Source organism: Somniosus microcephalus, chromosome 1, assembly GCF_052327205.1.
Source record: "Somniosus microcephalus isolate GS21.2 chromosome 1, FLI_Smic_1.0, whole genome shotgun sequence".
Lineage (NCBI taxonomy): Eukaryota > Metazoa > Chordata > Chondrichthyes > Squaliformes > Somniosidae > Somniosus > Somniosus microcephalus.
The window spans coordinates 346,858,145-346,885,310 of record NC_140987.1 but is presented as its reverse complement, the minus strand read 5'-3'; the positions used below and the strand labels follow the sequence as shown (position 1 = coordinate 346,885,310).

Sequence of the window (27,166 nt, the reverse complement as noted above, 5' to 3'; positions counted from 1 at the left end):
TCGTACTGGAGTTTCACGACATCCTCCTCACAGCATACCCTCCCATTCAGCTTTGTGTCGTCTGCAAATTTGGAGATATTACATCCAATTCCCTCGTCCAGATCATTAATATATATTGTGAACAGCTGGGGTCCTATGACCGATCCTTGCGGTATCCCACTAGTCACTGCCTGCCACTCGGAAAATGACCCGCTTATTCCAACTATTTGCTTTCTATCCGCCCACCAGTTCTCTATCCAAGTCAATACCTTGCCCCCAATCCCATGTGCCTTAATTTTGCACGCTAATCTCTTATGCGGGACCTTATCGAAAGCCTTCTGAAAGTCCAAATACACCACATCCACTGGTTCTCCCTTATCTATTTTACCAGTTACATCCTCAAAAAATTCCAGTAGATTTGTCAAGCACGATTTACCTTTTGTAAATCCATGTTGACTTTGTCTGATCCTGTCACTGCTTTCCAAGTGCTCTGCTATTACATCTTTTATAATGGACTCTAGCATTTCCCCCACTACCGATGTCAGGCTTACTGGTCTATAATTCCCCACTTTTTCTCTACCACCTTTTTTGAATAGTGGGGCAACATTAGCTACCCTCAAATCCATGGGTACTGTTCCAGAGTCTGTCGAGTTCTGGAAGATGACCAGCAATGCATCTACTATTTCTAGGGCCACTTCCTTAAGTACCCCAGGATGTAGATTATCAGGCCCTGGGGATTTATCGGCCTTCAGTCCCATCAATTTTCCTAACACCATTTCCCTACTAATACTGATTTCTTTCAGTTCCACCCTTTCAGCAGGCCCTATGTTCCCCGGCATCTCTGGGAGGTTATTTGTGTCCTCCTTTGTGAAGACAGAACCGAAATATGTATTTAGTTGGTCTGTCATTTCTTTGTTCCCCATTATAAATTCCCCTGATTCTGACTGCAAGGGACCTATGCTTGACTTCCCCAATCTTTTTCTCTTCACATAACTATAAAAGATTTTACAGTCAGTTTTTATGTTCCCTCCAAGCTTACTCTCATATTCTATTTTCCCCTTCTTAATTAATCCCTTTGTCCTCCTTTGTTGAATACTAAACTGCTCCCAATCCTCAGGATTATTGCTTTTTCTGGCCAATTTATATGTCCTCTCCTTGGATCTTATGTGATTCCTAATTTCCCTTGTTAGCCACGGTTCAGTCACCTTTTTTGTTTTATTTTTATGCCAAACTGGGATGAACAAATTCTGTAGTTCATCCATTCGGTCTTTGAATGTTTGCCATTGCCTATCCACCGTCAACCCTTTGAGTGACATTCCCCAGTCAATCCTACCCAACTCACGCCTCAGACCACTGTAGTTTCCTTTATTTAAATTTAGGACCCTAGTCTCTGAGTCAACTACTTCATTCTCCATCTTAATGAAGAATTTGATCATATTATGATTGCTCCGACCCAAGGGGCCTCATACAACAAGATTGCTAATTAGTCCTTTCTCGTTACATAATACCCAGTCTAAGATGGCCTGATCCCTGGTTGGTTCCTTGACATATTGGTCCAGGAAACCATCCCGTAAACACTCCAGGAATTCCTCCTCCACAGTATTGTTACTAATTTGGTTAGCCCAATCTATATGTAGATTAAAGTCACCCATGATGACAACTGTGCCCTTATTGCACGCTTCTTTAATTTCCCTTTTAATGCCATCCCCAACCTCCGCCTTACTGTTTGGAGATTTATATACCACTCCCACTAACGTTTTCTGCCCCTTAGTATTTCTCAATTCTACCCATACAGATTCCACATCATCAGAGCTAATATCCTTCCTTACAATTGTTTTAATCCCTTCTTTAACCAGTAATGCTACCCCACCTCCCTTTCCTTTTTGCCTATCTTTCCTGAATATCGAATACCCCTGGATGTTGAGTCCCCAGCCTTGGCCATCCTTGAGCCACGTTTCCGTAATCCCAACCAAATCATATTCGTTTACCTCTATTTGCGCAGCCAATTAATCTACTTTATTACGAATGCTCCTCGCATTAAGACACAAAGGCCTAGAAATTCAGTATAGCCACTTTTGGGGCGGTAAAGTCGGGCGGCCGCTAAAGTTTGCGCCCGGCGCAAAGTTGAGCCCCCTTCGCCGATATTCAGTTGCATCACCCTAAGAGGTTGCTGCTGCGCTAAAACAGGCGATGCACGACTATCATTAGGCGCTAAGCCGGCAGCCCGGGGCGCTAACACCGGAAGTTGGGCACAGGGCAGGTGCGGCGAGCTGCTGATTGCCGGCAGACACTCTGGCTCCGGTGAGCTCTTAAAGGGGGAGGGTGGATTTGTTTTTTTGAAAGGCCGAGACTAGTGTATTTGTGTTTTTGGGGAGGGCTTCTCTCCATCAGTTTGTTATGTGGTACCTGTAAAGTCTGTGGGTTGTTTAGTTAATTAATGCACAGACTACCAGAGTAACTTAAAACATGACTTTACTATTCGAAGGTCAGGGCGAATCTGCCCAATAAATCCTGACACAACACTTATATGCTGGTGTGGTCACCGTCGGTATTACAGTATACAGAAGCCAAACAAAGTAGTGCCACACCTAAAATAGTTCTCTTAAAGGTGAACGGTTACATACAATAGTTCTCTTAAAGGTATACGGGTACATACACTACAATCCTCCCTTTTTAGCTTACAACATACTTATTCCCCATTAAACATAACATATAATCAACTTCATGTAAAACAATTCACAGATATAGTCTCTGCGGGAAACAGTTCACAGATTCAGTCTCTGCGGGAACAGTTCACAGATTCAGTCTCTGGTCTTGACTCGGTCCGAACAACATCTCTGTGGTGTAGCCGGTTCACATTTCTAGCGTGACTCATCCAATAGTCTTTCCCTTGGCTTAACAGCTTGAACTTCCATCCTGCTGAACCAGCAGTGCTGACTTTTACAAACAGCTGGACTGCCTTGGTAATTTTTCCTACTTTCCAACTGATTTGGCCCCCTTCGTAGGGCCCACGTGCATGATCTGATAGAAGTGATAATGATTTAGATGGTTATCGTCTTCTGCTTCGTCTTTTTCTTTTCTGCTTCTTGGAGACTCTCGGGGCTCCCTTATCCGCTGCCAGCTGTAGCACCACCATCTCCCTATGTTCCTTAGACTTTAAGTGCTTCATCCTGATTTCTGCACTTTGGGAGTTTTCATCACAAGCTGGGCAGACCAAGTCATCGTAATATTCCGTGTCACTCAACAGGTCATGTTAATATTCGGTGTCGTCCTGAGCTAGTCTAGCGAGAGGGCCTGCTACTTCTTCCTTACCCAACTGGACGTTAGCCGACTGTTGTTCCCTCCCTAGACATCTTTCCTGAAGAGACTTCTTCATGCGTTCATATTCATCCCGCTCTTCCTGGGTTTCCTGCCAATCCTTCACTAATGACCTCATTTGTGATTCCAATACTTCCCCTTCCATCGGGGATTGATTGATCGGGCTATTCAATCCTTCTACTGGAGCAGCTGTTTCAACATTCTGTAGTTCACATTGACGTGATTCAGCGTACTTTCAGCAGCCCCGTAAAATCTGTGTTGCAACCTCAACTATTCCCCAAACTTTTGAGAGCTCCGAACCCCTTCCCTTTGAAGATTGAAGCTCGTGTTCAAATGGTTCCCATTGCAGCGTCTTGTCTCTCAGCATATGAAGGAGTTGGCTGACCGTTAACTCTTCCACGGGGACCCTGTGGATCAGAGTCTTCTCCATTTCATCCACCTTTTCCTCCAATGCTTTCACCTTTTTTTCCTCTTGTACTTTGGCTTTAAGCGCTCGGAGAAGTTGCGCCTTGATGCTCTCTAGCTCATGTTCAGGGGCCATTCTTACAGTCTCTGTGTTTCTTACAGTTGCCTTTTCTTTCACTGAAAGAATTCCCAGTTGAATCTGTTCTTCAAGTTGTTGAACCTCGGTCATTGCCGCCTCATATTTGTCTTGGGTTTCCTTCAATATTTTTATGAGTTCTTGGACATCTTGACTTTCATGTTCTGCCATGTCTTTCACCTCTAATTTCTCATCTATGGATGGAACTTCTACCGATGAGTCTGTCTTGGCCTTGAGCTCATCAAGAATTTCCTGCAGCATTTGGACTTCTTGCTCATGTTCAACCTTTAGTTGCTCATATGCTTCCACTGAAACTAGCTTTTCGGAGGTTGCCGAGTTAACCCCCTCCAGGATTGTAGCCTGGGCCTGTTCATACTGTTCCTTCAACTTCTCACACACTGCTTGTAAGGAGTCGTAGAGAAGAACTGGAATAAAATCCTGGCTTCCTGAAGATTCCTCTTCATTTGCTTCTTTCTGCAAATATTCTAACTCCTGAACATCATACGGGAGATGTGATCGGTGATTGGTCACGATGGCTCTATGGTCGCTCTCTGCTTGAGCTAGCTGCTTCTGTTGTCTTTCCAGATTCTCCCATTCGGTGTCATAGAACTTTTTCATTGTTTTCATCTCTTGTATGAGACGGTAACTCAATTGTTCTAATTGTTGTCGTAATTTGAAATAAAGTTGAGTCCGAGCTCGGTGTTCTTCCGTCACGGATATGTCCTTAAACTGAACAGACTCAGAATTCTCTGTCAAACTATGTTGTCGTTGTTCGGTGGAGATCTGTTCTGAAACTTTGTTCTTCTCTGGAGCATAAGCCTTTCTGCATGCCTTTGTTTTTCCAACCTTAGTCGGCAAGTCCATTTTAGCCTTGTCTTTCACATTTGGGTTGGTCTTATCGTCATCCGATTCAGAATCTGAGCTGATTGTCTGCACCGAGTCCTCACTCGTTATGGCTTTTAGATAGTGCCATTCCATGTCTATTTTCTTGATCCACTCCCGTCCTAGAAGTGGTGGTCCTCCCTCAGGTAGTACGTATAAGTTCATTCTTGGGTGTTCTTTACCCCTATCTCTCACCTTGACTCTTATCTTTCCCATGGGGTATACTTTATGCCCCGTGTATGTCTGCAATACGAACTTGGTATCTCTTAAGGGTATATGTGAGAATAGCTGGTGGTAATCCCTTCGATTTATGACTGATAGAGCTGATCCAGTGTCCAACTCCATTTTCACTTGGACTCCAGCTATTTTTAGCATGACCCAGATAGTTTGTAGGTCAGCTTCCTTACTCACATTGTGAATTCTCAGACTACCCAGCACCTGGCCGTTTGGGTCTGAGTCCGAATTCTGTTCGTCTGAACTCTTATCAGCCACCTTGTGTACCGTGTTGTACTTTTCCTGTGATGGCTTCCTTTGGTTGTTGGTCCTTTGGTTGTTGGTCTTCTTCCCTGACTGGCATACCTTAGCTATGTGACCCAGTTTGCCACATTTCCTACATTCCTGGTTCTTAAACCAGCATTGGTTCTGGTCGTGTGTTGTCTTCCCACAACGATAACATTTTGTTGTTGTCGAGGTAATTTGATCCACACTGAGTGCCGCTGTCTTTAGCTGCATTTCCGCAGTTCCCTTCGCTGCGGCTTCGTGCGATGCTGCAATAAGGACAGCCCTGTCAAGTGTGAGGTCGTTCTCTTCGAGTAGTCGCTTTTGCGTTCCTTCCTTTGCCAATCCGCACACGAACTTGTCTCGCAATGCCTCTGTCAGATTCCCTCCAAACTAGCAGTATTTCGCTAGTCTACGCAGTTCGACCAAGTATTCTGCGTTGCTTTCGTCTTTCTGTTGCGTTCTCGCATAGAATTTGAATCGTTCCGCCAACATCAACGGTGTGGGGTTCAAGTGATCCTTCAGAACAGCCACAATATCATCGAAAGTCTGATCTGCCGGTTTAGCTGGTGATAGTAGATGCTTCAAGAGCCCGTATGTCTTCGCGCCCATCGAGTTTAGCAAGGTTATAGCTTTGTCATCTTCTTCTATTTTATTGGCCTCACAATAGATCTCAATGCGTTCCACATACGTGGCCCAGTCTTCTACCTCGGAATTAAAATTGTTGATGTTACCATGCTTAGGCATCTTCCTCTCTTCCTGATAAACACCACGAATTATTTCTTTAAATTTTTTTTTTTTTTTTCAAGATGGCGGTTCCCGCGAAAATGGCGGTTTCCCACGCTTATCTTCTCTCCCCGCCCACTTCAATGGCGGTTTCCCGCTTCTGTCTTCTTCCCCGCCTAATGGCGGCTTCCCGCGTTTCTTCCCTGGCGGGAGGGGTACACTTTCCCCACGGGCGACGGCCGCTGGCTTTCAGGTTCACAGCCTACTCGTCGGCTTCAGTGCTTTCCCTTTTCTCGGCAGGGCAACCGGCGCTGGGTACACCCCGTTGACGGCGAACAGTTTCAGCCGCTGGGCTGGCTCTCGCTCAGTTCCCCTTGCTCGGGCTCTGTCTCTCTCCCGCTCGCTCGGCTCTACCGGCGCTGGGTACACCCCGTTGACGGAGAACAGTTTCAGCCGCTGGAGTGGCTCTCGCTCAGTCTCCCTTGCTCGGGCTCTGTCTCTCTCCCGCTCGCTCGGCTCTACCGGCGCTGGGTACACCCCGTTGATGGAGAACAGTTTCAGCTGCTGGACTGGCTCTCGCTCAGTCTCCCTTGGTCGGCTCTGCCTCTCCCGCTTGCTTGGCTCCCAATCGCGCCTCCCAGCCCTCTCGCAGTCCGGTGCTTCCCTCCCCAGCTGCGGCTGAGTTTATCTCTTCCCGCGCCTACGTTCCCGGTTGCAGCGCTTCGTGGCTTCGGTCGCTGCCCAGCCTTTTTCGCCGGTCGCGGTCTAGCTGTCTCACGACGCCGTTGCGTCCCCCAGCCTGTCTGTACCGCGGCTTCCTTGCTCCACGCTGCCCCAGTCTCAGCGCCTCTGGACCCGACTTCTGTCTGGCTCCTTTCCCCCTCGACCGTGGTCGAGTGCACCGCCCTTATCCTCCGGTTATTCTTTTTACTTTCCCTTACTCACAGTCACCGTGGCCGCCTTGCTTCTCGTGCTGATCGGCTCACTCCTCACCGTGGCAGAAGGGACAGTCAGTGCCTGTTGCTGATGGAAGTCTTTGTCTCTAAATTCTTCTTCCTTTCTAGTTCTGCAGCCTCGAGTTTTCTCCCAGCAGAAGGACGAGGGCGGTTGCCTCTTCTCGACGCTCGTTAACTGCTTCGGAAGTATTGTTGCCGCAGGGTACGATCGGACTCGTCGCCACTGTAAAGTCTGTGGGTTGTTTAGTTAATTAATACACAGACTACCAGAGTAACTTAAAACAGGACTTTACTATTCGAAGGTCAGGGCGAATCTGCCCAATAAATCCTGACACAACACTTATATACTGGTGTGGTCACCGTTGGTATTACAGTATACAGAAGCCAAACAAAGTAGTGCCACACCTAAAATAGTTCTCTTAAAGGTGAACGGTTACATACAATAGTTCTCTTAAAGGTAGACGGGTACATACACTACAGTACCGGTCTCCTCCTCCTCCTCCTCCTCCTCCCTTTTCTACTGCAGGAGTGCCCTTTAATTTGTGCTCCCCGTGGCCCGCATCGGCTGAGCACCGTTCGACTCAACAGTCGCTAGGGCCGCCAGGCGCACAATGGGGCGGCGCGAGTGAAGTTCCGGTTCCGGGCGCACAAAGGGCGTTGCACGACGAAATGACGTCATGATCTGCGCGCGCAGATGAGCGCGCGCAATGACTTTGCGCCGGCGCTAAATGTCTATTGAAGTTGGGGCGAGGCGCAGATCGCACTGCGCCCGGGCGCTAAGCGCCTAGCGCTCGAGATCTACTCCTCCTAAGTCGCTAACGGCTGGCGCAGCCAACTGAATTTCTAGGCCAAAGCCTTCAGGCTTGTTTTTTAATGCTCTTAGACCTATTAGAATTATTATTTCCTGTGGCCACGTTTGATTTAAACCGTTGATTTCTCTGACTTCCACTTTTGTTTTTCTCCTTCCTATCTTTTGCTTTTATCCTTGTTTCCCTTTCCTCTGTCTCTCTGCTCAGGTTCCCAACCCCCTTCCATTTTAGTTTAAACCCTCCCCCAGAGCACTAGCAAACACTCCCCCTAGGACATCAGTTCCAGCCCTGCCCAGGTGCAAACCGTCCTGTTTGTACTGGTCCCACCTCCCCCAGAACCGTTTCCAATGTCCCAGGAAGTTGAATCCCTCCCCGTTGCACCATTCCTCTAGCCACGTTTTCATCTGAAATATCCTTCTATTTCTACTCTGACTAGCACGTGGCACTGGTAGCAATCCTGAGATTACTACCTTTGAGGTCCTATTTTTAAATTTACCTCCTAACTCCCTATATTCCGCTTTTAGGACCTCATCCCGCTTTGTACCTATATTGTTGGTGCCTATATGCACCACGACAACTGGCTGTTCACCCTGCCCTTCCAAGATATTCTGCAGCCGCTCTGAGACATCCTTGACCCTTGCACCAGGGAGGCAACACACCATCCTGGAGTCTCGTTTGCGGCCGCAGAAATGCCTTTCTATTCCCCTTACAATAGAATCCCCTATTACTATAGCTCTACCCCTCTTTTTCCTCCCGTCCTGTGCAGCAGAGCCACCCCAGGTGCCAGGAAGTTGGCTGCTGCTGCTTTCCTCTGGTAAGCCATCCCCCACAACAGTACTCAAAGTGGTGTATCTGTTTGAGAGGGGGATGTCGACAGGGGATCCCTGCACTACCTGCCTGTGCCTAGTACTCTACCTGTTGGTCACCCATTCCCTTTCTGCCTGTTCAACCTCTATCTGCGGTGTGTCCAACTCCGTAAACGTGCTATTCACGATGTCCCGAGCATCGCGAACGCTCCAGTATGCATCCAATCGCAGCTCCAGCACTGCAATGCGGTCTGTCAGTAGCTGCAGCTGGATGCACTTCCTGCACACGTAGTGGTCAGGGACACAGGAAGTGTCCCTGAGTTCCCACATATCGCAGGAGGAGCATACCACATGGCCGGGCTGCCCTGCCATGACTTACCCTTTAATTAATTGAATTTAAATTAAATCAATCAATCCCACTAATTACACTACTGTTAAATGGTTTACCAACAGTCCCCGCTACACCAGAGAGACCTTAGTAACTATAAACCACAGAGTTAAAGTTTAAAAAGAGAGAAATACTCACCAACCCATCACTTACCTGCTTTCTGGTGATGTCACACTTTGATTACTTTTTACCTCTCTCTCCCGCGGCTGAATTGGTAAGCCTCGCTCACTGCCGCCGCTTTTATCCTCCGCCGCGCTCCTCAATCCACTCCCAGGTCCGCCGCTGTGGTCGGGCCTCGCTCACTGCCGCCGCTTTTATCCTCCGCCGCGTTCCTCAATCCACTCCCAGGTCCGCCGCTGTGGTCAGGCCTCGCTCACTGCCGCTGCTTTTATCCTCCGCCGCGTTGCACAATCCACTCCCAGGTCCGCCGCTGTGGTCGGGCCTCGCTCACTGCCACCACTTTTATCCTCCGCCGCGCTCCACAATCCACTCCCAGGTCCGCCGTTGTGGTCGGGCCTCGCTCACTGCCGCCGCTTTTATCCTCCGCCGCGTTCCACAATCCACTCCCAGGTCCGCCGTTGTGGTCGGGCCTCGCTCACTGCCGCCGCTTTTATCCTCCGCCGCGTTCCACAATCCACTCCCAGGTCCGCCGCTGTGGTCAGGCCTCGCTCACTGCCGCCGCTTTTATCCTCCGCTGCGCTCCACAATCCACTCCCAGGTCCGCCGCTGTGGTCGGGCCTCGCTCACTGCCGCCGCTTTTATCCTCCGCCGCGCTCCTCAATCCACTCCCAGGTCAGCCGCTGTGGTCGGGCCTCGCTCACTGCCACCACTTTTATCCTCCGCCGCACTCCTCAATCCACTCCCAGGTCAGCCGCTGTGGTCGGGCCTCGCTCACTGCCGCCGCTTTTATCCTCCGCCGCGCTCCACAATCCACTCCCAGGTCCGCCGTTGTGGTCGGGCCTCGCTCACTGCCGCCGCATTTATCCTCCGCCGCGCTCCTCAATCCACTCCCAGGTCCGCCGTTGTGGTCGGGCCTCGCTCACTGCCACCACTTTTATCCTCCGCCGCACTCCACAATCCACTCCCAGGTCCGCCGCTGTGGTCGGGCCTCGCTCACTGCTGCCGCTTTTATCCTCCACCGCGCTCCTCAATCCACTCCCAGGTCAGCCGCTGTGGTCGGGCCTCGCTCACTGCCGCCGCTTTTGTCCTCCGCCGCGCTCCACAATCCACTCCCAGGTCCGCCGCTGTGGTCAGGCCTCGCTCACTGCCGCTGCTTTTATCCTCCGCCGCGTTCCACAATCCACTCCCAGGTCCGCCGCTGTGGTCGGGCCTCGCTCACTGCCACCACTTTTATCCTCCGCCGCGCTCCACAATCCACTCCCAGGTCCGCCGTTGTGGTCGGGCCTCGCTCACTGCCACCACTTTTATCCTCCGCCGCGTTCCACAATCCACTCCCAGGTCCGCCGCTGTGGTCGGGCCTCGCTCACTGCTGCCGCTTTTATCCTCCGCCGCGCTCCACAATCCACTCCCAGGTCCGCCGTTGTGGTCGGGCCTCGCTCACTGCCGCCGCTTTTATCCTCCGCCGCGTTCCACAATCCACTCCCAGGTCCGCCGTTGTGGTCGGGCCTCGCTCACTGCCACCACTTTTATCCTCCGCCGCGCTCCACAATCCACTCCCAGGTCCGCCGCTGTGGTCGGGCCTCGCTCACTGCTGCCGCTTTTATCCTCCACCGCGCTCCTCAATCCACTCCCAGGTCAGCCGCTGTGGTCGGGCCTCACTCACTGCCGCCGCTTTTGTCCTCCGCCGCGCTCCACAATCCACTCCCAGGTCCGCCGCTGTGGTCGGGCCTCGCTCACTGCCGCCGCTTTTATCCTCCGCCGTGCTCCTCAATCCACTCCCAGGTCAGCCGCTGTGGTCGGGCCTCGCTCACTGTTGCCGCTTTTATCCTCCGCCGCGCTCCACAATCCACTCCCAGGTCAGCCGCTGTGGTCGGGCCTCGCTCACTGCCGCCGCTTTTATCCTCCGCCGTGCTCCTCAATCCAATCCCAGGTCTGCCGCTGTGGTCGGGCCTCGCTCACTGCCGCCACTTTTATCCTCCGCCGCGCTCCACAATCCACTCCCAGATCTGCCGCTGTGGTCGGGCCTCGCTCACTGCCGCCGCTTTTATCCTCCGCCGCGTTCCTCAATCCACTCCCAGGTCCGCCGCTGTGGTCGGGCCTCGCTCACTGCCGCCGCTTTTATCCTCCGCCGCACTCCACAATCCACTCCCAGGTCCGCCGCTGTGGTCGGGCCTCGCTCACTGCCGCCGCTTTTATCCTCCGCCGCGTTCCTCAATCCACTCCCAGGTCCGCCGCTGTGGTCGGGCCTCGCGCACTGCCGCCGCTTTTATCCTCCGCCGCGTTCCTCAATCCACTCCCAGGTCCGCCGCTGTGGTCAGGCCTCGCTCACTGCCGCTGCTTTTATCCTCCGCCGCGTTCCACAATCCACTCCCAGGTCCGCCGCTGTGGTCGGGCCTCGCTCACTGCCACCAATTTTATCCTCCGCCGCGCTCCACAATCCACTCCCAGGTCCGCCGCTGTGGTCGGGCCTCGCTCACTGCCGCCGCTTTTATCCTCCGCCGCGCTCCTCAATCCACTCCCAGGTCAGCCGCTGTGGTCGGGCCTCGCTCCCTGCCACCGCTTTTATCCTCCGCCGCGCTCCTCAATCCACTCCCAGGTCCGCCGTTGTGGTCGGGCCTCGCTCACTGCCGCCGCTTTTATCCTCCGCCGCACTCCTCAATCCACTCCCAGGTCAGCCGCTGTGGTCGGGCCTCGCTCACTGTTGCCGCTTTTATCCTCCGCCGCGTTCCACAATACACTCCCAGGTCCGCCGCTGTGGTCGGGCCTCGCTCACTGCCACCGCTTTTATCCTCCGCCGTGCTCCTCAATCCACTCTCAGGTCCGCCGCTGTAGTCGGGCTTCGCTCACTGCCGCCGCTTTTATCCTCCGCCGCGCTCCTCAATCCATTCCCAGGTCCGCCGCTGTGGTCGGGCCTCGCTCACTGCCGCCACTTTTATCCTCCGCCGCGTTCCTCAATCCACTCCCAGGTCCGCCGCTGTGGTCGGGCCTCGCTCACTGCCGCCGCTTTTATCCTCCGCCGTGCTCCTCAATCCACTCCCAGGTCCGCCGCTGTGGTCGGGCCTCGCTCACTGCCACTGCTTTTATCCTCTGCCGCGCTCCACAATCCAATCCCAGGCCCGCCGCTGTGGTCGGGCCTCGCTCACTGCCACCGCTTTTATCCTCCGCCGCGTTCCTCAATCCACTCCCAGGTCCGCCGCTGTGGTCGGGCCTCGCTCACTGCCACCACTTTTATCCTCCGCCGCGCTCCTCAATCCCCTCCCAGGTCTGCCGCTGTGGTCGGGCCTCGCTCACTGCCACCAATTTTATCCTCCGCCGCGCTCCTCAATCCACTCCCAGGTCAGCCGCTGTGGTCGGGCCTCGCTCACTGCTGCCGCTTTTATCCTCCGCCGCGTTCCTCAATCCACTCCTAGGTCCGCCGCTGTGGTCGGGCCTCGCTCACTGCCGCCGCTTTTATCCTCCTCCGCGCTCCTCAATCCACTCCCAGGTCCGCCGCTGTGGTCGGGCCTCGCTCACTGCCGCCGCTTTTGTCCTCCGCCGCGCTCCTCAATCCACTCCCAGGTCCGCCGTTGTGGTCGGGCCTCGCTCACTGCCGCCGCTTTTGTCCTCCGCCGCACTCCTCAATCCACTCCCAGGTCAGCCGCTGTGGTCGGGCCTCGCTCACTACCGCTGCTTTTGTCCTCCACCACGCTCCTCAATCCACTCCCAGTTCTGCCGCTGTGGTCGGGCCTCGCTCACTGCCGCCGCTTTTGTCCTCCTCCGCACTCCTCAATCCACTCCCAGGTCCGCCGCTGTGGTCGGCCTCGCTCACTGCCGCCGCTTTTGTCCTCCGCCGCACTCCTCAATCCACTCCCAGGTCAGCCGCTGTGGTTGGGCCTCACTCACTGCCACCACTTTTATCCTCCGCCATGCTCCTCAATCCACTCCCAGGTTTTTATGATGGTTTTTGGGACACCTAAATGTAGAGAAATAATTATGCATGCAATAGTTGAATTGATAGTAAAATAGAAAGCATTCAAACAAGGTATCTTTAAAGACAATTAGCTGACATCAGCAGAGAACATCAAAGAATAAACCAAAGCAAAAAGAGTATAAAACATAGACCTTTTCAACAGAAAGTTAGAACCCGCTGAACGGGCAAAGCTTTTCTCTACTCTTCAGAGGCATCTCTGTAAGTCTTTAACTATGAGTCTCGGGAAGTCAAAGTGATTGATTTTGGTGGATGTTCTGGATTTAGAAATAAGTAAGAAATAAGCAATGTACCAAAGTAAAGATTTGAGAATAAGGATCTCTGAGAAATAAGAAAAGTAAGCTATCTGTATTTTGAATTGTTAATGTTGCGACTGATTCAACAGATGTTAACTGAATATCGGCTCTTAAATAAAACTATATGGGCTAGAAATTCACTATAGCCCCGCCAGCTGGCTAACGGGCAAAAGTTAGCGCTGGGCGCGGAGCCATGTGCGACCGTCAAATATTCACTTTTCGCGCCCCAAGTCGGAACCGGGCGCTATTCCAGGGTGTGCCCGCCACCGCTTGGGGCGCTGAAACTGAATATCAGCGCTCTAAGTGCCGCTGCGCCACCCGATGCGGTGCGGCAGGCTGCGGTACTGCAGGCCTCCTCCTTCTCTTAAGGTGGAGGTGCCTGCAACGGGGAGATCGCCGCTGGATTGTGCCGGCAAATGAGCCCGGCACCACGGAGAAGTGCCGGGCTCGCGGAAAGCAGCCAGCAATGCCGCGGGGGGGGGTGGAGGAGGCCGGGGAAGGAGGTGCGGGCAGGCAGCCGCCGAAAAAGCGGCCGGCCGCACCTCTGCCTTAAAGCGCCTCATTAGCGCAGCAGTACGGCCCCGTTTTTCAATCGCTGTTTGCGGCCACTGCAGAAGAGGCGGCCGCAACTAAATATGGGGTTTGGGCCGGAAGCGGGGAGGAACCGGGACACTGCGCACACCGATGACGTCATCGGTGTCGGCGCAGCGCTACCGGCTACCGCCGCCATTACCGCAGCGCTGAATATCAGCGCACCCTCTTACACTGACGCAGAAACCCTATTTGGGCGGTAACTGGGTGCAAAGCCCACTGAATTTCTAGCCCTATATTTTTAGAATTGTCTCAAAGAGTAATTCTGTATAAACTCGCAAACCCAAATTCTGTACACTTTTTTGTAAGGAGTTGCAGAAATCTGGGGGGTATTCTGGACCCTCCTAATATCCGGAAGGTTACAGTCCAGTTCAACTTATTAAAAGTACTATCTGGAGGACTTCAGTCATTCCTTTCCTTTAGGGAGAGATAGCCTGAACCTTTAGACCCATTTAAGCATCTTATGGAATTCGGCTATCTCTAACTTAAGTTGAGGGTGAACGTCTGGGGAATACGCCTGATCTGGGATAGCCCAAAAGGGCTAGGACTGTAATTATCCCTTCACAACAGGGTCAGCACTGGGGGGGGGATGAGTTGGATGGGGAGGAGATTGGCAAGATTTGCCCCCAGTGGGCACGCTGGGTGGGAAGGTCAGCGAGAGAGTAGGATGGAACAGTTGGGGTTGCTGCTCGTAGGGAGGCAGCAACAAATGCCTTGATGGGCCTTTCGTAGGATGCCAAGAAAGGCACAGAGGGAAGCTGTGGGCTTATCTAAGAGAGAGTCAAGCCTAGGATGGCGGCAGGAGATTTGGAAGGTCGAAGAGTAATGAAAGATTGGGGTAAGGATTTGGGAGGGCAGAGTATCCAAGAGAGGAGAGATGAAAGGAGGCATAATGACAGGAGAGAGCAGTTAGGGAGGGATAGAGAGAAAAGGAAAAGGGGGAGATAAAGACAAGGCTGAAGGGCTTGCAACCATCTTCAGCCAGAAGTGCCGAGTGGATGATTCACCTTCTCCTGAGGTCCCCACCATCATAGAAGCCGGTCTACAGCCAATTCGATTCACGCCACGTGATATCAAGAAATGGCTGAGCGCACTAGAAACAGCAAAGTCTATGGACCCCAACAACATCCCGGCTGTCGTGCTGAAGACTTGTGCTCCAGAACTAGTTGCGCCTCTAGCCAAGCTGTTACAACACTGGTATCTACTGGACAATGTGTGGTTATCCACTTTGGTGGCAAAAACAGGAAGGCAGATTATTATCTGAATGGCAATAGATTGGGAGAAGGGGAAGTGCAATGAGACCTGGGTGTCCTTGTGCACCAGTCGCTGAAGGTAAGCATGCAGGTGCAGCAGGCGGTTAAGAAGGCAAATGGTATTTTGGCCTTCGTAGCGAGAGGGTTTGAGTACAGGAACAAGGATGTCTTGCTGCAGTTGTACAGGGCCTTGGTGAGACCACAGCTTGAGTATTGTGTGCAGTTTTGGTCGCCTTATCTGAGGAAGGATGTTCTTGCCATGGAAGGAGTTCAGCGAAGATTCACCAGGCTGATACTTGGGATGGCAGGAATGATGTATGAGGAGAGATTGGGACGATTGGGCTTGTACTCGCTGGAGTTTAGAAGAATGAGAGGGGATCTTATTGAAACTTATAAAATTCTGACAGGACTGGACAGACTAGATGCAGGAAGGATGTTCCTGATGGTCGGGGAGTCCAGAACCAGGGGTCACAGTCTAAGGATAAGGGGTAGGCCATTTAGGACAGAAATGAGGATAAATTTCTTCACCCAGAGAGTGGTGAACCTGTGGAATTCTCTACCACAGAAGACAGTAGAGGCCAATTCATTAAATATATTCAAGAAGGAGTTGGATATATTTCTTAAGGCTAAAGGGATCAAGGGGTATGGGGAGATAGCAGGGACCGGGTACTCAAATTGGATGATCAGCCATGATCGCATTGAATGGCGGAGCAGGCTCGAGGGGCCGAATGGCCTACTCCTGCTCCTATCGTCTATATTTCTATGTTTCTATGTTTCTAAAGTGGAAAACTGCCCAGGTATGTTCTGACCACAAAAAGCAGGATAAATCTAATCTGCCGAATTCCCACCCCCTCAGTCTACTTTCAATCATCAGCAAAGTGATGGAAGGTGTTGTTGACAGTGCCATCAAGCGGCACTTACTCACCAATAATCTGCTCACCGATGCTCAGTTTGGGTTCCACCAGGACAACTCGGCTCCAAACTTCATTACAGCCTTGGTTCAAACATGGACAGAAGAGCTAAATTCCAGAGGTGAGGGGAGGGTGACTGCCCTTGACATCAAGGCAGCAGTTGACCGAGTGTGGCATCAAGGAGCCCTATTAAAATAGAACTCAAAGAGAATCGGGGAAAACTTTCCACTGGCTGGAGTCATACCTAGCACAAAGAAAGTTGGTTGTGGTTGTTGGAGACCAATCATCTCAGCCCCAGGACATCGCTGCAGGAGTTCCTCAGGGCAGTGTCCTAGGCCCAACCACCTTCAGCTGCTTCATTAATGATCTTCCCTCCCTCATAAGATTAGAAGTGGGGATGTTCGCTGATGATTGCACAGTGTTCAGTCCTATTCGCAACTCCTCAGATAATGCAACAAGTCCTGGACAACATTCAGGCTTGGACTGATAAATGGCAAGTAACTATTGCACCACACAAGTGCCAGTCAATGACTATCTCCAACAAGAGTGAGTCTAACCACCGCCCCTTGACATTCAACAGCATTACCATCAATGAATACCCCACCATCAACATCCTGGGGGTCACCATTGACCAGAACCTTAACTGGACTAGCCACATAAATACTGTGGCCACAAGAGCATGTCAGAAGTTGGGTATTCTGCAGCGATTGACTAACCCAATGTTCCCTCTAATTTTTTTGGGGGGCACATGGTTCCTTTAACTTGCTGCGTGGCACATTCAAATTTTCATGCAAGCACAGTTTCTTTTATTAAAAAGCTTGTGAGCAGCATGCGTGAGACCTCCATATCATTGTGCGGCCATGTAGCTTTACAGGATTTTGCTCCTGACTCCTCAAAGCCTTTCCACCCCTACCATCAACACTCATCACTTACCTGGATGAGTGCAGCTTCAACAACACTCAAGAAACTCTACACCATCCAGGACAAAGCGGCCCAGTTGATTGACACCCCATCCACCACAAACATTCACTCCCTCCACCACCAGTGCACTGTGTCTGCAGTGTGCACCATCTACAAGGCTTCTTTGACAGCACCTCCCAAACCCACGACCTCTACCACCTGGAAGGACAAGGGCAGCAGGTGCATGGAAACCTTGCAAGTTCCCCTCCAAATCACACAACATCCTGACTTGGAAATATATTGTCATTCCTTCATTGTTGCCAGGTCAAAATCCTGGAACTCCATCCCTAACAGCACTATGGGAGTACATTCATCACAAGGACTGCAGCGATTCAAGAAGGCGGCTCACCACCACCTTCTCAAAGTCAATTAGGGATGGGCAATAAGTGCTGGCCTTGCAAGCAACGCCCACATCCCGTGAATACATTAAAAAAAATGTAGCATAAGAGATGGTCCATGAGAGGGCCTGAGTCGGATTGGGAACAATAGTGTTGTGGCGGAACCACTGAATGACTCTGGCTAATTGTATATAATTCTCTTTAACGATGTTCTAACACCAGCCTAAACCTGTACCACTGTGTTAGGCACTACTGTGTTTTGTATATAGAGTTTGCATGTACGGGGTGTGGCCCCTTTAAGAGCGCGGGCAAACGCGATGATGTCACGTCGCAAACCACGGGACTGCCCAGTCAGTCCTCATGGCACCTCCTTTGAGTAAAGACCTGTTTGATTGTTCTCTTGTGTCGATCTCCGTTATTCGTCGGAATTCGTCAATTCCTACATTGGTGACCCTGTTTTTGTGAACGTTTTCACAAAAGAAGAGCACAGCATGGAAGCTAACGTCGTTTCGCTGAAGCTACCGCAGTTCTGGGAGCAGCAAGCGCCCTCGTGGTTTATTCAGGTCGAGGCCCAGTTCGCCCTGAGGAACATCGATGCGGATCAGACCAAGTATCTTTACGTGGTCTCCGCACTCGACAGCTCTACCGCCTCTCGGATTGTTAGCCTCCTCGAAAATCCCCCAAACGAGCACAAGTATGAAACCCTCAAAGCACGGTTACTGCAGGTTTTCGGGCTCACAAAGTCGGAGTGTGCCCGTCGATTACTCGCTATGCCTGGGCTCGGGGACTCCAAGCCTTCAGAGTTGATGAGCCAAATGCTCACACTCCTGGGCTCAGAACGGGAATGTTTCCTATTCCGTGAGATTTTCCTCAGCCAGCTGCCTGAACAGGTACAAGCTGCCCTGGCCAGATCTGAAACTGAAGACTGTGCAACACTCGCTGCGGAGGCTGACAAAATTTTCGCTGTAACTCGGCAGTATTGCGCCACCACGAGGCACCCATCCCCCGCAGACACCGCCCCAGCTCATCCGCCTGCTGGGCTGTGTTGCTACCACGCGCAGTTTGGTGCGAAAGCGAAGCGTTGCCGCTCTCCCTGCAGTTTTCCCCCCAAAAAACAACGACTGACACTGCGACCACCGAGGAACGGGTCTAACGGGCACCCCGCGGCTGCGATGGCGATTGGCAACGCGGGAAAATTGCTCTTCATCACTGATACTCTCTCCGGTCGTCGTTTTCTGTGCGACACCGGAGCGCAGTGCAGCATTTTACCCGTGTCCACCCTCGATGTGCAGACGGGGAATCACGGCCCCGCCCTTGAAGTGGCCAATGGCGGAACAATTCGGACCTTCGGCAGACGGCGAGTGGAGTTGTGCCTCGGGGGGCAACGTTTTCACTGGGAGTTTGTTATGGCCAAAGTTTCCCAGCCCCTCCTCGGCGCGGATTTCCTGTGCGCCAACAGCCTCCTGGTCGACGTTAGGAACCGACGGCTGATCAACGCAGCAACTTTTAATTCTCTTCCATGTTACCGCAGTAACACTACGTCACGCACCGTCTCCTGTGCGTTCCCGACTCCTAATGAGTTCGCTCGCCTGCTCAGCGAATTCCCCGACCTGACAAGACCCACGTTCTCCTCCACAGCCACGAACCATGGTGTGGAACACCACATCACCACCAACGGCCCCCCGGTCTACGCGCGGGCCCGGCGCCTAGAACCTGGCAAGCTGGCGGTCGCAAATGCGGAGTTCGCAACCATGGAACGGTTAGGGATTATTCACCGGTCGAATAGTCCCTGTTCTTCACCCCTCCATATCGTCCCGAAGCCTGGCGGCGGATGGCGGCCATGCGGCGACTATCGACGACTAAACAACGCCACCACTCCTGATCGGTACCCGATCCACCATATCCAGGATTTCTCTGCCCATTTGGCAGGGAACACCGTGTTCTCAGAAGTCGACCTCATCCGGGGCTACCACCAGGTCCCAGTTCATCCACAAGTCGTCCAGAAGACCACAGTCAACACCCCATTCAGCCTCTTCGAGTTTTTACGGATGCCGTTTGGGTTAAAGAACGCCGCCCAGGCTTTCCAACGCCTGATGGACTCCGTGCTGCGGGACCTCAAGTTCCTCTTCGTCTACGTGGACGATATTCTAATTGCCAGTCCTACTAAGGAAGAACATACCTGTCACCTATGCACCCTTTTTCGACGCCTCAGCCAACACGGCCTGATTATCAACCCGGCCAAGTGTCAGTTTGGCCTGCACCAAATTGACTTCCTGGGGCATCGCATCACCTCAGAGGGAGAGGTTCCTTTACCTTCGAAAGCAGAGGCAGTGACATCCTTTCCACGCCTGCAGAACATAAAGGCCCTGCAGGAATTCCTAGGCATGGTAAACTTTTACCACCGTTTCGTGCCTAAGGCGGCACTACTCATGCAGCCCCTGTACGAGGCCCTCAAGGGCAAGACTGGTAAGAACCCGGTAGACTGGACAGATGACATGGCCCAAGCGTTCGCTGACACCAAAAGCGCCTTAGCCAACGCGACTATGCTGGCGCACCCGCTGCCAGGAGCCACCATCGCCCTTACCACCGATGCGTCGGACTACGCAGTCGGTGCCGTGCAACAGCAGTGGGTGAACGGGACGTGGCAGCCGTTGGCATTCTTCAGCCGTCAACTACAGCAGAACGAGAGCGCATACAGCATGTTCGACCGGGAGATGCTTGCCATTTTTCTGGCCATCCGCCATTTTCGGTTCCTTCTGTAAGGATGTCCTTTCATCGCTTTTGTGGACCATAAGCCGTTGACCTTTGCAATGTCCAAGACCGCCGAACCGTGGTCAGCCCGACAGCCGCGTCAACTGACCTACATATCCAAATTCACCACGGATATACGGCACGTGGCCAGTAAGGACAACCTGGTGGCAGACTGCCTCTCCCACGCGATCGTCAATACGGTTCATTTGGGCATCGACTACGCCCTTATGGCAGCGGACCAAGCCTCAGACCCGGAAGTCAAAGCTTACCGAACGGCCATCACTGGCCTCCAGTTGGCCGATATCAAGTTCCATTCGGCAGGTACCACGCTGTTGTGTGACGTCTCCGTACAGGATCCTCGCCCTGTCGTGCCGGTCGTCTGGCGCCGCAACGTGTTCGATGCCATACGTGGGTTGTCACACCCTGGAATGAAGGCCTCTCAGAAACTGATGTCAGCGACATTTGTATGGCATGGCATGCATAAAGATGTCCGCGACTGGGCCAACACCTGCGTGGTCTGCCAAAAGGCCAAGGTACAGCGCCACATCAAAGCTCCGTTGGCCGCCTTCACAGTTCCGGAGCGACGTTTTGACCACGTCAACGTGGACCTGGTAGGACCATTCCCACCCTCCCGTGGTTTTTCACACATCCTGACCATGGTTGACCGCACCACCAGATGGCCAGAGGCGGTCCCCCTCTCATCCACTACTTCGGCGGACGTGACCAGGGCATTCATTTCCTCCTGGATCGCCCGTTTTGGAGTACCCGCCGATATTTCGTCAGACAGGGGACCGCAGTTTTCCTCCGAACTCTGGAATGCAGTGGCCCAAGGACTCGGTGTCAAATTACACCACACCACACCCACAGGCGAATGGCCTCTGCGAATGCTTCCACCGGTCAATGAAGGCCGCCCTGAGAGCCAGCCTCCAGGACGCTGGATGGGCAGACAAGCCCCCAAAGAAGACCTTCACTCTTCATCAGCGGAGTTTGTGTATGGTCAGCCACTGCAGGTCCCAGGGGACTTCCTACCAACATCGACGGAGCAATGGTCCGCGTCTGCCCAGCTTGCTAGTCACCAAGAGGCGGCCAGATGTTTTGCACTGGTGCCCACTTCGCACCACGGGCCGCAGAAGTCACACGTTCCCACGGAGCTTCACAAGGCTGAATACGTTTTTATTCGCCATGACGCACATAGGGATCCGTTCAAGGCCCCATATACCGGTCCCTTCCGCGTGTTGGAAGCAGGGGACTAAACCTTCATGGTAGATGTCGGTGGTAAACCGGACCACATTTCGGTCGACCGCTTAAAGCCAGCACATTTGGACCTCGACCGCCCCGTCGAGACAGCACAACCGCCGAGACGGGGTTGGCCACCCGTCGTCGTTACGGCAGACCAAGTGCGACCGCCCACCAGACCGCCAGCCGCCCAGCAACCTCCACCTCGAGAGTACAGGAGTCGTTCTGACAGGCTTGTCAGACCCCCTCACCGTTTGACTTTGTCCGTTAAAGCGAATTCTGGGGGGGCGCATGTGGCAGAACCACTGAATGACTCTGGCTAACTGTATATAATTCTCTTTAACGATGTTCTAACACCAGCCTAAACCACCATTGTGTTAGGCATTACTGTGTTTTGTATATAGAGTTTGCATGTACGGGGCGTGGCCCCTTTAAGAGCGCGGGAAAACGCGGGCAAACGTGATGACGTCACGTTGCAAACCACGGGACTGCCCAGTCAGTCCTTGTGGCACCTCCTTTGAGTAAAGACCTGTTTGATTGTTCTCTTGTGTCGATCTCCGTTATTCGTAGGAATTCGTCAATTCCTACAGTGTTAAATATACCCTCCAAAAAGGCAGGCATAGCTGGTATTAATATGCAAGTCCACTCTTAGTATTCAGTTTTGAGGAAGGATTCACACTCGAAACATTAACTTGTCTGTTTCTCTCTCCGCAGATGCTGACTGACCTGCTAAGTGTTTCCAGCATTTTTGTTTATATTTCAGATTTCCAGCATCCGCAGTATTTTTGTTTTCACAACTTCTAAAGCAGATTTAAAACTTTCAGGGAAAACGGACAAGAATAATTGATGTTGCTAGAATGTCAGTGACTTTTGTGGTAGTTTTTTTTAATTGCCTGCTGACGTTCAGATGTGTTGTATACAAACAGCACATGGCTTTATTTTTGTAGCTATCTGGGAGATTGCTTGAGATGTAAACTGTTAAAACACTTTCTAATACCTTCAATGTTATTAGTGGTTTCAATAGTATTCCTTTCAGTCTTATAATTCACAGGAGAACTGAATTGACTTTTTCTTTAAAACCCTATTCAGGATTTCATCTCTGCATCAAGCTGCCCTCGATCGTCCCTGAAAGCTGCTTGCTCATAATTGTGGGCCTGATAATGGGAGGAATAATCTATGGAGTGAATGAGAGATCTGCGCCAGTTATGAGCACTGATGTCTTTTTTCTTTACCTGCTGCCACCAATCGTACTCGACGCAGGCTACTTTATGCCTAGTAGGCCCTTCTTTGAGAACATTGGAACAATCCTTTGGTATGCAGTTGTGGGAACCATGTGGAATGTGTTCGGAATTGGCTTGTCCCTTTACGGGATTTGCCAGATTGAATCCTTTGGCCTAAAGGATATTTCCCTGCTCTACAATTTACTGTTTGGCAGTTTGATTGCGGCTGTGGACCCAGTGGCCGTCCTGTCCGTGTTTGAAGAGATTCATGTCAACGAGCAGCTGCACATTCTGGTTTTCGGTGAATCGCTCCTCAATGATGCCGTCACAGTGGTAAGTAGTCCTGTAAGTGACTAGCTTTGGAGCGCATTTTAACATTGGAGCAAGCAAGAGCTGTTTAAGTCCTGGTTAGTATGATAGTTCTTAGATTCAGTCTTCTGTTTAGACAGAAAAAGATACCCATTCTAGAATAACCGTTGTTCAAATTAAAGCAATCACAGAATCAGAGAAACTTACAGCACAGAAGGAGGTCATTCGGCCCATTGTGCCTGTGCTGGCTCTTTGAAAGAGCAGCCAGGCTTAGTCACACCCCCCAAATTTTATCCGTAATCCTGTAAGTTGCTTATCCTCAAGTACCTGTCTAATTCCCTTTTAAAATTATTTATGGAATCAGCTTCCACCACCTTTTCAGGTAGAGCGTTCTAGATCCCAACAACTCTTCGAGTGAAAAAATTTCCCCCATCTCCCCTCTGGATCTTTTGCCAATGATTTTAAATCTATGACCTCTGGTTATTGACCCACTCGGCAGAGAGAATATTTTTTCCCTATTTACTTTATCAAAACCTCTCATCATCCTGAAAACGTCTATTAGGTCACCTCATATCCTTATCTGTTCCGAGGAAAATAGTCCTAACTTTTCAAACCACTCCTGATAATAGAAGCCCCTCATCCCTGGTAACATCCTGGTAAACCTCCTCTGTACCCTTTCTAAGGCCTTTACATTTTTGCTGAAGTGTGGTACCCAGAATTGTCCACAACACTCCAGCTGAGGCCTAACCATTGATTTGTCAAGTTCTGGCATAATCTCTTTGCTTTTATATTCTATGCCTCTATTTATAAACCCAAGTAACACATATGCTTTTTTAACCACCTTATTAACTTGCCCTGCCACCTTTAAGGATTTGTGTATATGTACAACAAGGTCTCTCTGCTCAGCTACACTTTTCAAAATCGTGCCATTTGTTTTATACTGTCTTTCCATATTAGTCCTCCCAAAGTGCATCCTTTCACACTTCTCTGCATTGAGTCCAGAAATAATAATTATTAGCATAATAGTATCCATGTAACTGAGGGTCAGAGTGGTTGACGATCTAGTCAATCACAAACACCAGCATGTCCCTGAAACTATGGAAAGATGCCCGTATAGTGCAAACATGCTCAGAATTAGAATCGTACTTTCATGATTAATTCTGGGGAATGGATATCTGCATTTCTAGAGTGTATTGGGCAGAGTTTTCTGGACCAGTACGCTTTAGATCCAACAAGCCATGTTAGATGAGTAACAAGCCAGAATTAGTTACCGATCTGATGGTAAAGGAACATCTTGGGAACAGTGACTATAATATGATTAAATTTGATATTAGGTTTGAGAAGGAGAAGTGAGAGTCACAATCCAAGGTTTTAAATTTAAGTAAGGCAAACTATCGAAGGGATGAGACATAAATTGACGGGGCTGAGCTATTAATTGGTAAACCCACAGACAAACAGCAAGAAGCACTAAAAGAAGCATTTGGTACAATACAAGACCAGTACATACCCCTAAAAGGCAAAAACTTCACTTATGCAGTTAATCAATCATGGTCAACAAATGAGGTAAGAGACAGTATCAAACTGAAAGAAAAGGCTTCCACAAATGCCAATCACCTTAAATCTGCATCCATTGGTTCTCGACCCTTCCGCCAATAGGAATAGTTTCTCTCTATTTACTCTGTCTAGACTTCTCATGATTTTGAAAACCTCTATCAAATCTCCACTCAACCTTCTCTGCTCTAAGGAGAACAACCCCAGCTTCTCCAGTCTATCCACATAATTGAAGTCCCTCATCCCTGGAATCATTCTCGTAAATCTTTTCTGCACCCGCTCTAAGACTTTCACATCCTTGCTAAATTGCGGTGCCCAGAATTGGACACAGTTGAGGCCGAACCAGTGTTTTATAAAGGTTCATCATAACTTGTTGCTTTTATACTCTATGCCTCTATTTATGAAGCCCAGGATCCCGTATGCTTTTTTAACCGCTTTCTCAACCTGCCCTGCCACCTTCAATGATTTGTGCACATATACCGCCAGGTCTCCCCCTTTATAATTGTACTCTTCAGTTTATGTTTCCGCTCTTCATTCTTTCTACCAAAATGTATCACTTCACACTTTACTGCGTTAAATTTCATCTGCCACGTGTCCGCTCATTTCACCCTCTTGAAGTGTATCACCATCTTCCTCACTGTTCACTATACCTCCAAGTTTAGTGAGATCTGCAAATTTTGAAATTGTGCCCTGTACACCCAAGTCCAAGTCATTAATATATATCAAGAAAAGCAGTGGTCCTTGTACCGATCCCTGGGGAACACCACTGTATACCTTTCTCCAGTCCGATAAATAACCGTTCACCACTACTCTCTGTTTCCTGTCACTTAGCCAATTCCGTATCCATGCTGCCACTGTCCCTTTTATTCCATAGGCTTCAACGTTGCTGGGAAGCCTATTATGTAGCACTCTATCAAACGTCTTTTGGATGTCTATGTACACCACGTCAACCGCATTACCCTCATGAACTATCTCTGTTACCTCATCAAAAAACTCAATCAAGTTAGTTAAGCACAATTTGCCTTTAACAAATCCATGCTGGCTTTTCTTAATTAATCCACACTTGTCCAAGTGACTGTTAATCTTGTTCCTGATTATCGTTTCTAAAAATTCCCCACTACTGAGGTTAAACTGACTGGCGTGTAGTTGTTGGATTTATCCTTGCCCTTTTTTTGAACAAGAGTGTAACATTTGCAATTTTCCAGTCCTCTGGCACCACCCCCCGTATCTAAGGAGGATTGGAAGATTATGGCCAGTACTTCGCAATTTCTACCTTTACTTCCCTCAGCATCCTAGGATGCATCCCATCTGGTCCTGGTGACTTATCTACTTTAAGTACACCTAGCCTTTCTAGTACCACCTCTTTAGCAATTTTTAGCCCATCCAGTATCTCAACTACCTCCTCTTTCACTATGACTTTGACAGCATCTTCTTCCTTTGTAAAGACAGATGTAAAGTACTCATTTAGTACCTCAGTCATGCCTTCTGCCTCCATGCGTAGGTCTCCATTTTGGTCCCTAATCAGTCCCATCCACCCTCTTACTACCTGTTTACTATTCATATGCCTATAGAAGACTTTTGGATTCCCTTTTATGTTAGTTACCAATCTATTCTCCTACTCTCTCTTTGCCCCTCTTATTTCCTTTTTTACTTCCCCTCTGAACTTTCGATATTCAGCCTGGTTCTCACTTGTATTCTCAACCTGACATTTGTCATACACCCCCTTTTTCTGCTTCATCTTACTCTCTATCTCTTTCATCATCTAGGGAGCTCTGACTTTGGTTGCCCTATCTTTCCCCCTAGTGGGAATGTACCTCGACTGTACCCGAACCATCTCCTCTTTAAAGGCAGCCCATTGTTGGATTACAGTTTTGCCTGCCAATCTTTGATTCCAATTTGACTGGGCCAGATCTGTTCTCAACCCACTGAAATTGGCCTTCCTCTAATTAAGTATTTTTACTCTAGATTGTTCCCTGTCCTTTTCCATAACTAACATAAACCTTATGATACTATGATCACTGTTCTCTAAATGTTACCCTACTGACACTTGCTCTACTTGACCCACCTCATTCCCCAGAACCAGATCCAGCAATGCCTCCTTCCTCAGTGGGCCAGAAATGCACTGATCAAGAAAGTTCTCCTGAACACATTTCAGAAATTCTTCCCCCTCTCTGTCCTTTACACTATTACTATCCCAGTCTATATTAGGATAGTTGAAGTCCCCCATTATCACTACTCTATCGTTCTTGCACCTCTCTGCAATTTCTCTGCAAATTTGCTCTTCTATATCCCTCCCACTAGTTGGTGGCCTATAGAATAAACCTAACAGTGTAATGGCACCTCTAGTGTTACTCAACTCTAACCAAATAGATTCTAAGATTCTGTCCTTGATCCCGCCAGGACATCCTCTCTCTCCAGCACTGTAACATTCTCCTTAACCAATACTGCTACCCCACTTCCTTTCTTTCCTTCCCTATCTTTCCTGAACACCTCATATTCAGGAATATTTAGTACACAATCCTGCCCTTTTTTGAGCCAGGTCTCCGTTATCACCATGACATTAAATTCCTATGTGGCTATTTGCGCTTGCAGCTCAATAGCCTTATTTACCACGCTTCATGTGTTTACACACATGCTCTGTTAACCTATCTTAAACCTTCTTTTATTCTCTTTTAGTCTGACCCCACCTAATACCATACTATTTCTTACTCTAGTGCTATCTGGTGCCCATCATGCTGCCAAATTAGTTTAAATCCTCCC

The 27,166-nt window shown here is 50.3% G+C and overlaps 1 protein-coding gene across 1 annotated transcript in view; it reads left to right on the top strand.

The window, feature by feature from the left end:
• Nucleotides 1–27,166, top strand: part of LOC147124952 (sodium/hydrogen exchanger 2-like) — a 414,512-nt gene that overhangs the window by 57,849 nt on the left and 329,497 nt on the right. Inside the window, exon 2 of the mRNA XM_085995231.1 lies at nt 22,416–22,879. Coding sequence (XP_085851357.1) covers nt 22,416–22,879 — 464 coding nt within the window. The remainder of the gene's footprint in view (nt 1–22,415; nt 22,880–27,166) is intronic.